Source organism: Ambystoma mexicanum, chromosome 9, assembly GCF_040938575.1.
Source record: "Ambystoma mexicanum isolate Mex_15411 chromosome 9, UKY_AmexF1_1, whole genome shotgun sequence".
NCBI classification, from domain to species: domain Eukaryota; kingdom Metazoa; phylum Chordata; class Amphibia; order Caudata; family Ambystomatidae; genus Ambystoma; species Ambystoma mexicanum.
In genome coordinates, this window is record NC_090931.1 from 888,606,109 (window position 1) to 888,620,013 (window position 13,905).

The 13,905-nt window shown below is 43.8% G+C and overlaps 1 protein-coding gene across 4 annotated transcripts in view; it reads left to right on the top strand.

Moving 5' to 3' along the window:
• The window catches only part of USP40 (ubiquitin specific peptidase 40), a 2,045,603-nt gene that overhangs the window by 1,294,778 nt on the left and 736,920 nt on the right, over positions 1-13,905 (top strand). For all 4 annotated transcript variants that reach the window (XM_069616007.1, XM_069616010.1, XM_069616008.1 and 1 more), the window contains one exon: positions 716-783. In XM_069616007.1, the coding sequence (XP_069472108.1) occupies positions 716-783 (68 nt within the window). The remainder of the gene's footprint in view (positions 1-715; positions 784-13,905) is intronic.

Consider the following 13,905-nt stretch of genomic DNA (forward strand, 5'->3'; position numbering starts at 1 on the left):
GAGAATTGGTGGCCTACCACCTGTTTTAAAACTTGGCCTACTAAACCTACTCTAGTGAAAGGAATGTTCATAATGATGACCCTTTCACAGGAGAATTACAATTGTGCCCAATGAAACTGGGTTTTTAATAGAATTTCAGTTCATTTTTTTTTTAAACTTTCCATTGATTCTCACTTCAGTTGTCATCTTTCCTCACGTTTTAATTGGTTGTCACTGTCTCACTGTTACTGTCCGTTGTCATCATCCATTCATTTTGTTCTGTCAGCTTTCCTTCGCAACTTCTATTGTCAACTTCTCTCTTGCCACGTGTGTTCAGACCTTTCCTTCCTGCATTATTTTGTTGTAATGTTTCTCTTTTGCCTTAAGTTGTTTTCACCAAAACTTTCTCCCCTGGATTCAATTGTCATTACGTTTCATCTATTCCAATTTTCTGTTGTATTGTTTTTTTTCTTTTTTCCAACTTTCCTTATCTTTCTGTTGCACCTTTATTTGTTGCTGTCATCCTCCTGTACAATTTTCAGTTGTTACTTCATCTTCCTGTTGTCGATGATGTGCTGTCTTGAGCTTTTGTCACATCTCTCTTGTGTCTTATGTGTCCAAATAAAGTCACAATTTATCTATTATTTCTTGGGGTGTTTTGACCTTCTTTGTGCTGCCCACCATGAGACGTATAATGGGTAGGAACTCCACTCTCATATTTGTTTTGTTACTGCAGGTGAAGATGGGTGGCATCTGAGAAAGATGGACTGGTGCTACGAAGCCAGTGAGCCCTTGGATGAGGAGGTAAGTCTACTTTCCATAGTGCATATAGTGTTCCCCACCAAAGTTCCTTTTTTCATTTTTTTTTCCTCCTTGTCAGAATTCTCATTTTGTATGAAAAAAATAAAATCCCACTTGCTTGCACACAGATTGCAAAGGTGGTATTGTCCACCCAGAATGAAAAATGTAAAACCTGCTCCTCTGAAGAAGGAATAGATGGAACACCACTTATTTTCTGAAAGCTTCGCCAGGGAGGGAAAGGATGGGCTTCTGCCAACCCCCGAAAAAAAAAAAAAAATCACAATTGGTTCCCCATACGGAAAGGACAGCACCTCCTTTCCACACAGAGCAAAACTAGCCCTTTGCTTCACATCAGGCCTACATTCTGCATCAACAGGAAGGGATGATATTCTGGTGATTCAGTGGAAAGGACCAAGATTCCCTGTGCTTAACAATCCAGGGAAAGGTATCCTTGCCTCTTGTTAAGATGGATTTAGAAAATCTGCCCCTGGGGAAGGATTTCAGGAGGCCACCCTATTATGGTAAACTGGGTAGACAGTGGGAGGTTAGCCAAAACCCAATCAAGTTAGTGTGGAAGAGCAGTCAAGGCTTAGTCTCAGGAAAAGTGTGAGAGTGATCTAGGGCTACAATGAGTCCACACGGAACAGCACTAATATGGTTTCTCCAGTTAGGGTATTTCAGAACTGATACAGTGGGATGTGGTGGTGATTGAAACGTTCTCTAAAGTGAGATAGGTATTTGCTGCTGATAACTAAGTACCCCAACCTATCCTTTTCAAAAAAGTTAAGTCTTTGGGCAGGATCCTAGAGCCAGGTTCGATGACTAAAGGCCAGGCCAGAGGGAGTTAAGGGACAAGGCTCTCCACCCAATGTTACCCTTTGGGATATGGGTGGGGGAGGGACAGAAACAGGGATGGTCACCTTACCCCCCTGACTCTGATTTTTGCAGGTGACTCTGCAGGTCTCTAGAGCTCTTCTGTCCTTGGTTCTGGTGGGGGAGCCCAGTGATCGCAGGTTCAAAGGTCTCTTTTCGTGTCGGAGCTCATCATAGTTCTCACCAGACGGTTCCAGATAACATCTTGAAAAAGACCCTCAAATGAGCAAAAGATAGACTCTTCGGGACACCTCATGGGATTGTAGAAGGATGGTTCGAGCGGGAAGTCACCGTGGTCAAGCAGCGACGGGTGATCTTCCAGTGGTGAACACAGAGGCAGCCCCAGGTCATCTTCCCTCGTTGTGAGTAGTCTGAATTTGGGAGGAAAGAGGACTTATTGCATAAGATGAAGATCCTAGGAGTCCCAAGGCTCTGCTCAGAATGGCGACGGCTGCAGTGCGGTAGCCCAAATGCGAGCTGATCAATCCACCAGGTGGTCCAGGGAGACTTCCAAAGTCTTCCAAGTCGTGGATCTGTGCGCAGGGGTCAAGACTGGTTGTTGCGACCGGTCCGAGGGTTGAAGCACCAACAAGGGTTTTTTGAGATCCGGCAGAAGAGCAGGGCATCACTGGACCAATCACTGGAGTCAATGTTGGTCAGCTGCAGGGGTCATCGTGGGGATACTTTTCTTAGAAGTCTTGGTTCCAACGATCTGTCTAATAGCTGCAGGAATACTCCTTTTTATCCAAGATTCCATCTGAGAGTTAGCAAAAGCCTGCCAATGGTAAGGATCTACAACATTCATACAGCCCAGGGATATCCAAACCTGGACAACTGGTCATCACCTCCGTCCATTAACAGACTTTCGGGTGCCAGAGGATGTGGACTGGGTCCAAACAGTCCCAACCCCCTCTGGCTCACGTGTATAAAGCCCACATGCCCGCGAAAGTAACAGCTTTCAGCGAGAAAGGGGTTACCATATGTCGCATTTCCTGACCTGAGAAGGCAAAATATGCTCAAAGAACAAGTGAAAATCTTGTGACGGTATCATGTTAGGATGCGCACCACATTTAGTAGCCACATGTGGCAAATGCAAAATGCACAAGAAAAATATCACAAAAAATAGTACAAATCACACAGCTGCCACCAGCTCATCTTGGGCTCATTGTCAAAGTAACCAAACAGCCATTGGGTGAAATGTTATAAGGATACAAAGTATCCTAACTGCACTTCACTGTAATGTGATGTGTGCAATTTTGAAAATACAAGAACTCCAAAAGAGAGACACAATTATCTTAGTACTGACAGTCTTGGGGACTAGTCAGTTTCCCCTTAAGAATGAGAAAAATAGGCTACGGAAGTAAAACAGAAGGCTTTACTGACCTCAAAGTCAGAACGGGGTTAGAAAATAAGCAATAAGACTGGGGGTTCCCATAGGAATCTATGGAGGGAAAGGTACACAAAGAAAATCTTTCCTAAAACCTCTTCACAGAAGGAATGGATGGGCTCCTGCTTTTGCGATTTGGGGGGCAGAGGCTGGGGTATTTTAGCCTCTTGCATCGCCAGATGGGAAAGAGAATGTCTTCCTTACATTGAAATTGAAAACAAAGACTGGTTTCCATGAAGAAAGGAAAGATCACCTTTTACTTTTTCTTAGATGACAGTGATTGGTTATATACGTAACCTCTCACTTCCCCGATAAATCAAACCTATACTTAATTCACTTATTCGTAGCCCACATGAAGAGCAAGACCATTCTGAGGTGCATATAGATTATAATGGGGCTGTGTCACAATTTTGAGGAGTATCTTGGATCCCCTCCGTACCTACTGTATCTGAGAGCACCCAGGTGAGTGTTTCACCCTGTGACCCAGGGGACTGAGGGTTTAGGGGAACAAAACAAGGGAAGGTCCGAAACAGTTTCAAAGGATTCCTGGTGGAGGCAACAGAACACGTACATTAGCTACTAGCACGATACAATGGCTACATCCAATACAGAGCCTAGATTTTTGAGGACTTATTCAGGAAAGGGCGTTCAATTGCAGTGCCCTGCCGATACCTACCTACAGTCTATGGACTAGAGTCCAGGTAGAGAGTAGGACAGAAGCAAGAGATGTAGCAGAAAGTGGGAGGCAACATTGTAAAATGAGGCAAGAAATTAGCAGGGAAGGAAGAAACAGAAGTGAGAGCAGAGGGGACTGATAGACCAATCCAGATAGTGCGTCAAGGGCGGAACAGGAAAGTCAAAGACCAAAAATCTAAATTGGTATTGCTGAAACGGAAATCCATAATCCACTGCTGAACGTTTTGAAGCAAGTCCTTTAAGGTCGCTTGAGTCTTTGTAGTTCAATCCAGTGCTGTAATCCTGAGTTCTTTGTTTGTCTTGCTTCTCGCGGTTACTCAAACCTAACAGGAATGACTCACCTTCAGTCTCATGATCCTGATCCCACCTCATGTGTCCTGAATCCCGACCTGCATTACCTTCCAGCAATGCAATTAAGAAAAAGTTACTATATCTCCCATGCTTTAGAAATCAGCAGCATTATTAAAAGTCAACACCTGCTTCTGCTGCTCTACCATTTCCAAAGCACTGAACAATAGCAAAGTTCTCTTTTCATTTGTTCACATATTTCACTTCGTAACAACTCTGTGTACAGGTACAGAATCAGCCTCATGACAATTCTGCTTGTGCGTGTCCCTAAGCTGAAGCATTCAAATCTCGTAAAAGGGGGAGGAGGAGTAAGACCCAACACCATAATTCAAAGAACCGCCTAGACCAGGGTTCTGCAACCATTGGCACTTCAGATGTTTTGGGCAACATCTCCCATCAGCCCTATCTTATGCAATGAATGGCAAGCGATCATGCAAATTGTAATTCAATATTTATAGAGAGCCACGAGTTGGCTCCTGCCCTAGACTTAAATATCCAAGCAATTGAGGACTGCACATTTTTGTGACCGCATCAGGCACTCAGCCTTAACAAAACCACTTGCAACAAAATAAGTAACCCACCTGCAGTGCTAGCCACGACCCACCTGCAAGAGCACAACTTTATCCAACTGACATTGCAGCTGTTAATTTCTCCCTGCCCCGTTTGAAGGTCCCTCAGATAGCTTGTGTACCTTTTCTTAACCTGTTTTGTTTCAGAATCATGTTCGGATGCAGGGTTTAGTTTGTTGATCACGGTCCTTGAATCTCTGTTCCAGACAACTTCTGGCTGAACACCCTTGCGAAGAAAAGATGAAGACTTTGAAGGGGTCAGTTGACCTTAGGGCACCTCTAGAGAGCAAAGAAGATGGATTGCAATAGGAGTCACCACGCTCATTGGTTTGAAAGGTGGGTCCTGTACGGCTTACTTTGTTGCAAGAAGGCTGATAATGCAGAAGCAGGCATCTTGTAGTAAAAGCTTAAGATCCCAATTCTCCAAGGATGTGCTCGGAATGGCGACATCTTCAGCGAGGTAGCCCAGGAGAGAGCTGGCCAGTCCACCGGATAGTCCAGACATTTCCGAAGGCTCAGCAGACACAGATCCTCAAGACTATTTGAGACAGGTTGTTCCCACAACCCATGGGTCGAAGCACCGAGGGCCTTCTTGAGATTAGGACAGAGGAGCAGGCCATCACTTGGACTTGACTCGAGACAATACTAGTCAACTGGCTGCACTTCTTCGTAGGTGTCATGGCTACAGGGATGATCTGTCACATGGCTGCAGGAGTCCCTCTTTTATCCATGAATTGGACTGGAAGCACACTCAAATCCACCAGTGGTAAGGATATGGAATATTCAAAATGTCAGTGGCTATCCAATCATGGCTATCCACTGGCCACACATTCTGGCCAGCAACAGGCACTATGTAACCTGGATGTGGACTGTCTCCAGACAGCCCCAGGCCCTATATTTGGTCACCCACACAGACCGCCACATTATCTGGGAAAGCAGAAGCAGATCTATTTTATAGATCACAAGGTTGCGTCATTTTTCTTACTAAAATTACTAGATCAAGTGAGGTAGCAAAGTACTGTTATTCGGATCATACAATGATTGCTTTAAAATCATTCATGTCACTTATTTACCACATTGTTAATTGGTACTGTTAGAACACTATCTTAGAAATGTAGCAATATCTGTTGATAGTAAAGCATTCTTGTAAACTTTCACAAATATAATCAGAAGTTCATTTAAGGTGGTGGGCATGGACAGCTATTTTCAGAGTCATGCTAGCCAGTCTTGTGACAGCAGTGACGGCATTTCGGGGCAGAAGCCTGTGTCTTTTACCACTTCATGTAAACCAGTTGGTTTCATGATGATTTTTTAAAAAATGTTTTGCAAAGAATTGTGACATGAGGAGACCTCATACTTGGTTGATAATGGTTGTACCTATTTTTTAATGGGCTAAACTGGGTTAGTACTTAGGACAGTGACATATAAATAATAGCAACTTTTATTATTTCTACATTATGTACAGTAATGTAAAGAATGTATATGCCTCTTGGCAGTCTTTAGTATTGACTTATCATTTACATAGGTCTTCTGAAAATGTTAAGTACATTTCTAATCTTCCATTTATATTTAAATATAACCATATCTGTGATAATTACATTTAGAAAATATCTAAATGCCTAAATGTTGTGTATCACAGAATGATGGGAAGTGCATATGGTTTTAGTGGCTTCTTTAAATTTGGTGGTAACAGATTCAAACCAGGTTCCTCTAAATAAGTTTGTACAAAAGATATTGTTAATTTTCTCTGAGCAGTGATCGGAGACCCAGAATTTAAGTTTGTTTATTTATTTGGTAATGCGCACCGAACCCTTAGGTAACTGGGCGCAACAGATATAATTATACTTAAGGCTTAGTTACAACATATACATATACAATGAGTACAAACATGGACATTGCCCTTAGTTACCACGTGCGGGTTACAAAGATGCTGTGGTGCTATAGGTCACATAGAGTGGTCACATATTACAATGGGGCTTAATGACTTGGTTACAGTAGGTACAATAGATGTGATAAAGCCATAAGCCAGAATTACCACATGACAGTTATAGTGACGCAGTGATACTAGGGTAATTAGTGCTTAAAGTGAGGCAAAGATGGGGGATCTGTGAACAGGGATAGCTCAGTGCCGGATTGGAGTTCGGTGTTAGTGGTCGTTAGTACGAAGCCAGTTTGACATATTGCGTCTGAATTTTAGGTAAGGTTGTTCAGTTCTCAAGGCTGGGGGGGAGTGCATTCCAGAATATGGCCGCTTTGACAGGGAAACTGGAGCCGCCTGCTTTGGTTCGTTTGAATCTAGGGATCTCTAGAAGGTAGGCATTGGCTGATATAGTTGGGCATATTGGAGTTCTCCTTGTTATTCTTTCTGTAAGATATGGGGTAAGTGATATTATTTTAAGAAGAAGCCTGTCGTTTATTTTTAGCCAGTGGTAAACTGTTCTGAAGTTTGATATATGCTCTATGTTGGGTATGTTCAGGGCCGCTCTTAGGGCGTTATTTTGTAACCTTTGAATTTTATCCAGGATGCATTTATTGGCGCCTAGATAAAGAGCATTGCAATAGTCCAGTTTGGACATTATTAGTGCATTAGCGAGAGTGATGCAGCTGGTTTCAGAAAGAAAAGGTCTGTAGGCTCTGATAAGTTTGCAGGTGTAGGCAGTAGAGGAGGGTAGGGTTTTGACTTGTTTCTTGAGTTTTAAGGTAGAGTCAAGGTAGAAACCTAACGTTTTTACTTCGGACATCAGCTTGATTGTGTTGCTGTTAATGTTAAAAATGGCGTAGCTGGAGCTGAGTTTTTTTTAGGTTTGCCTCTGAGCCCAGGATCAGTATGTCGGTTTTATCGTCATTCAGGCAGAGGCCGTGGGAAGCCATCCATTGCTGAATGAGGAGGTATATCTTGTTTTCCAAGGCCGTATCCTTGACAAAATTGCTCGAAAGGGGAATGAGGATCTGGGTGTCTGCATAATTTGTGTAGGTGACACCCAGTCTGTCCAATTTGTCGAAGAGGGGCTTGGTAAAGATGTTATACATAGTAGGTGAAACGTAAGATGGTTTATAGTGATTAATTCATGTGATTTATAGTGATTAATTGGAATGCCATTATCTCAAACATTTCGTCTAAAAAAAAATTCCGAATGTTTATTTTTTTATTTTTTTTTAATGGGGGGGTTCCCCCCCAAACCCCTGTTTTTTTTTTACTTACAAAACCCCAAAAAACGTATTAAACAAAAAAAGAATACATTCTAAAAAAATAAATCGACTAATTGTTTTCGAGATAAAAAATGCATTCAAAATGACCGGATCCCACGCAAGATCCCTGTGGTACACCACAGGTAGTTTGGATTGGGTCTGCAGAAGCTGAGGGGGAAAATACTCTCATTTCACGGTTAGCTAGAAAGGACTGGACCCAGGTTATAGCATCCCTTGAGAAATGGGCAGCCGACTCGAGGTGTTTGCCAAAGACTGTGTGATCCACCAAGTCGAAGGCCGCTGAGGGGTCGAGGAGGAGTAGCATAGCTGTTTTTCCCATTGTCCTTCAGCTCATCAATTTGGGTCTTAAGGTCAATTAATGCAGTTTCCGTACCGTGTTGAGGACGACAGCCGGATTGACGAGATCCTAGTAGGTGGTTGACTTCAAGGTAATCCTGAATTTGAAGGTAAGTTACTCTAGCAATTATTTTGAGGAGGAAGGGGACTGTGGTAAACGGTCTATAGTTTGTTGGGATAGAAGGGTCTAAGGTTTGTTTTTTCAGCAGTGGGAGAACCGATGAATTTTTGAGGTTATTAGGCACAGTGTTGGTCTTGAAGGATGAGATGATGAGCTTGGAGAAGAATGCAGCGAAGTCTCTGGCATCATCCTTTATAATTTGTGCCGGGCAGTTGTCTCCCTGGCAATTTGATGGCTTCAACGAGAGTATCATTTTCTCAGTTTCTAAAGTGGAGATTTTAGTTAATCTAAAAGGTGTGATAATTCTGTGGGCGGTGGGGGGGGGGCGGGGTAAGTAGTGGCTCAGTCGGGGCAGAGAAGCCTTTTTATTTGCTATTTTAATTTGGAGGGATGTGATTTTGTTTGACGGGGCATTTTGGATATCGGTACACCATTGCTTGTCTTTGGGGACCTTGTCTGCGGGTGGAATGGGTGCTTCCATTTCCCGGAGGATAGCAAATAGTTCCTTGGTATGGGCCTTTGAGATTCTGTCACTGAATGTGTTTTTTGTGTGAAAATGATTTTTTTTTTTATAATGGTTGTCAAAGTTAGTTAGTTTAGCTTTGTTCTCATCCGTGAGGGAGTGGCGCCAAGTGGCTTGGAGCTTTCTTTTTTGGAGTCTTCATTCTTTAAGATGTGGTGTGAACCAGGCATTAGGGTGCGATTTCTGCCTGCTTTTGCAGAGTTTGATAGGTGCGATGTTGTCAAGGGCCTTGGTCATGGAGTTGTTGAAGACCTCCACTAGGAGGTTGGGGTCTGTTTTAATGGCAAGGGCATTAATGGATGGGAGGAGGTGAGGTAGTAATTTTTCTGCTGTGATATCCTTTTTACTTCTTGTTGGAAGGGGGGTGCCATGGCAATCATTTTAGAACTATGAACTTCTAAGGTGGAGAAGCTGACTATGTAATGGTCCGTCATTTTTGTAGGACAATATTGGTGATTGAGATATTGCAGTTCAAATCGGCCACCCAGTCGAGGGTCCTTCCTTTGGTATGGGTAGGGGAGAGGACTTTTTGAGTGAGGGCATGATCCGGCAGGATGGCTACTACTGATTGGGCATGTTTACTTTCAGGGTCATTGAAGCCCAGATTGAGGTCTCCCATCAGTAGTATCTGTGATTGATGGCAGGAAGGCTGTATAGGTCCTCCTCTAAGGTTCCCAGTGACCTGGGGGTCTGTAGACCACATGAATGGTTAGTGTCTGGGTGCAGGATATGGGTAGTTTGGCTGTGAGCACTTCACATGATTGGCAAGGGGGTGGAGTAGCAAGTCTAATGGCAAGGTTAGTTTTGGATATAATAGCTAAACCGCCTCCTCTGGCATTGTCTGTCTACTTAAAGTATTTGGTAGCTGTCTGGGATAGCTAGCTTAAGGGCAAGGCCTGCTGCGTCATGTAGCCAGGATTCGGTTATCGCTAGGATGTCCAAATTCCCATTAGATAAAGTATCTGCGATTTCAGTGGCATGTGCCACAAGGGATCTAGCATTAATAAGAGCTCCAGACATAGTCGTGGTACTGCTTGGTTTGTGAAGGGAGGGGTGTTTTAATCTTGGGTAGGTTAGTTCTCGTTTGGTTTTAGTAGAGGGGCATGCACAGAATTATGATTTTCATACCTGGCCTCCTGTTCTGGCGTTGGCGTCAGTTCCTGAGCTCGAGTAGTGGCGTTAGATTTAGGGTAAGTGTTTTGGGTGAAATTACTGTTAGTCTTGGGCTCATAGAGACGAGGCAGTCTTATTTATATTTTGTAGGGGGCATGGTGAGTTCTTAATCAGGGCCACTATAAGGTAAAGGGAAAATAGGGATAGAAGAATCTGGTTTAATTGGGTCTTACTTCTGTTCATGATAACGTCTGTCCAGTATGTTTAGATTAGTTGCAATGGGCATAGAATAATCCTACTAGTTTAAGTCGGTGAGTAGGGATAGAATAAATAGGGCAGTGCTTAGTGCAGCCATGCCGTATATTGTTACCTATCTTAATGGGTAGATTTACTTAAGTATATGACTAGGATAGAGGGCTGGTTTCTGCAAGACAAATGGTTGTAAGGTGGGAGGCTGATTTAGTGTGGGCAGGGTGTCTTTGTGTAAACAGCTGGTTCACCAGCGCAGGTAGTCCTACAGTAATAGGCTAGATCAACCATGTGTATGGTCCTACAGTAAGGGCGAGTTAAATTATGTGTGTGGTCCTATAATAATCGGCTAGTTCAACATCCAAGGGGCGCAGTTCACAAGTAGGCTAATCCAACAAAGGTTGGGCAATTTGCAAAGTCTAACACAAGTTAAGCAGTACATGAATAGGCTAGTCCAACATAGATTGGGCAGTACACAAATAGTGTAATCCAACATAGGTTAAGCCTTACACTAGTAGGCTAGTCCAGCATACGTTGGGCAGTGAGGGTGCATACTTGCCAGTACGGAGGAGCTGATCATAGGGGGGCCGTCGCATGGGAAGATATATCACGCAACATAATGGTGGTGGTTGGCACGTAAATCGCATGCAGGATGATTTAAATGTTTATGAGCATAAAGTATTAATTAATGCAGATTTACAGTGAATTAAATTCAAATTGTTTACAGTGGATGCAACAATAACATACCAAACGTATTGCTTGCGGCTGCTGCTGTCAATGCGTAAATGCTAAGATTCATGGAACGTTAGCTGTGTGTGTGTTTGTGTGTCACATGATTTGTTTTAAAGACTTAAAACCATTATCAGTGGTTAGATGAATGATCTTTATTCACTTAGAACATTCAAAGGTTAGAAACATTGTTAATTATGGTCTTCTAAATAGTACAAATATTAGAGGAAATTCCCATATATTAAATAGAATATTTTCAAGAATATTTTAGGAGAACAGATTAGAACCTTTCCTGAAGCAGGATATAGAATACCTGAAACACACTGACAATTTCGGAATTCCTCTAAAAAGATGATCAGGTTCAATCTGTTATAAATAACAATAGGATTATAGTTTTAGAAAAAAAGATAATTGTCAATATTTTGGAAAAATAGGTGTTTGAAATCTTTAGTGTATAGGGGACATTCTGCGAAGTGTATGTTAAGTGTAATTGTTCTCTCTCTCTATATATATATATATATTTCTGAGGCTTGTGGAATCTGCTTAGATCACATGCTGTGCATAGGCCGACATCTAGTGGAAGCTGCGGAGTATTACAGTTTGTTTTTCGAAACTTGAAAAATGGGCATCGACCTAGGGCGTGCCAGTAATACTATTCCCTAGTGTGACGTCCACTGTACCTATGATCCCTCACGCGTGTAAGACCCTCAGATTATTTTTTTCCGCCATACTTGTTGGAAGCATAGTCGCGGAGTTCCCTGGCTTTTAGTCATTTTGTCATAATTCATCTAAAATTCCCTGTTCTTTAAATCCCACGTCGAGATTCCGAAGATCGAAGCCGGTCCAAAGAACAAACAGCCGTCGAGACTGCACGACAGACTTTGGGCCTCGGAAGGCCTCTGGCCTCGGCCCTGCAAGTAGGGAGAGTTGGGGGTGGACAAACTCGCACTCGTTTATTTACTACATACACTCGCCCGCTGCCGTAGAATAACATATGGAGAGTACTCCATTTAAATTCTGCCCCAAGTGCAACCGCAAGTTCCCTTGGGTGGATAAGCATAACACTTGTAATCTCTGCCTGCCTCGTGATCACCCCGAAGCTAACTGCGGAGCGTGTAAGCTCTTTATGCCTAAAACACTAAGGACCGCTCCACTAAACGTTGGGCCCACTACGACGGGCAGCTCGAGGCCATGGAGGCTGTGGGTTCCTTCAGTGATGGCAGCAACGCCGCCGTATCGAACGGTGAGGGCACAGGGGCGTCAATAGACACCGAAGCGCGAGTCCCCGGCCTCAGAGGATTGTCCGGCGGGGTAGTTATGGGGACCACACCCAGCGTCATGAGCGCTACACACACTACTGCACCTAATCACACTAACCCCAGCCGAGACTCGACACGCGTGTCGAGTGATCGGAAGAAAGAGGCACAAAGAGAGCGGTCCACAGAAATGGTGTCCTCTGGGTGTTCCAGGTCAGGATCGCCTCACGACACACAGCAACCGTCCACAGTTGCCAAGGGTGCCTCGCTCCCCAAAGTTACAGAGGTATGGTCATCAGACGACGAAACCGACCTCTATCCCCAACTAGCACGCTTAAAGTCCGCTCCGGCAGTTCTTTCCATGTCTGCCTCTGAGTCTCGACGCTCGCCCTCGAAAGCTTCAGAGCCTTCCCAACACACGGAATCTCGTCACCAGGCGTCGAAAGATTAGGAGAAGGCCAAACATTCAGGGAAACATTCCTCTACTCATGGAAAAGGGGACGAACAGCAGAAAAAGTCATCAGAGAAAACAGCTGTACCCCAGGTCCAGAAGGACAAGCATAGATCTTCAAATAAGAATAAATCTAAGACCCCTGACCCTGTCACTAGACCTAAAGTTATCCCTCCCACTCCACATGACATGGGAGAAGAGGAACCTCAACAAGAAGTGGTCATCCCCAGGTGCAGGGAATGGAGCTCTGATGACATTGACAGGGTGATGACAAGAATGTCGTCTTTGGCTAATTTCTATGAGAAAAACCCTGATTATTTTCTGAGCATCATAATACCTCTGACACCTCTACTCCTTCAGGATCCAAGGACCCTCGGCCTCCTAATAAGAGACCTCGTAATGAGACTCCAGCTCAGGGCCTGATCAGACCCACTTTCTATTCTATCTTACCATCAGTATGCTGAAGATCCAGACATACAGATACTGGATGACCAAGCCGGGGTCGATTATTACGGAGACGACGAGGACCAGGATGAGGAGGAAGACGAGGCAGGGGCATATAATCTAGAATCGCCTATCCCCAAAGAGCCACTGGTAAATGACTCACCTGTGGATAATCGGCCACTACTGAATGAGGTCTTAAACTGCAGAGTATTACAGTTTGTTTTTTGAAACTCGAAAATGGGCGTCGACCTAGGGCGTGCCAGTAATACTATCCCTAGTGCGACATCCACTGTGCCCATGAGCCCTCACACGTGTAGGACCCTCAGATTGTATTTTTTCTGACATGAGGTAGCATGAGGAGTAGCGTGAGTACAGATTATCCAAGCAGATAGATAAGACTACAAGCATCCATGCGCCTTCTCTCAGAGGGGAGGAAGGGCGGGCGCATGTGAATCTAAGCAGATACAAGCATCAGAAATACGATTACGGTGAGTAATGTATCCCTTCTGAGGCTTGTGGAATCTGCTAGATCACATGCTGTGCATAGGCCGACATCTAGTGGAAGCTGGAGTTTTGCCATCTCAATCTACCACAGAGATGTATGGATATCCTAAAAGAATCAAGGAAACCAAACACAAGACACTGTTACTTTGATAATGGAAAAGATTTGTTATTTGGTGCCAGAATAAAGAAATCAACCCGATTAATTGCACTCCTACCAATATTGTCACCTACATGCTCCACCTGCTAGACGCAGGGTTCGTTTTTAACGAGGTACACCTGGCAGCGCTGTCAGCCTACACCACCTCACATAACAGGG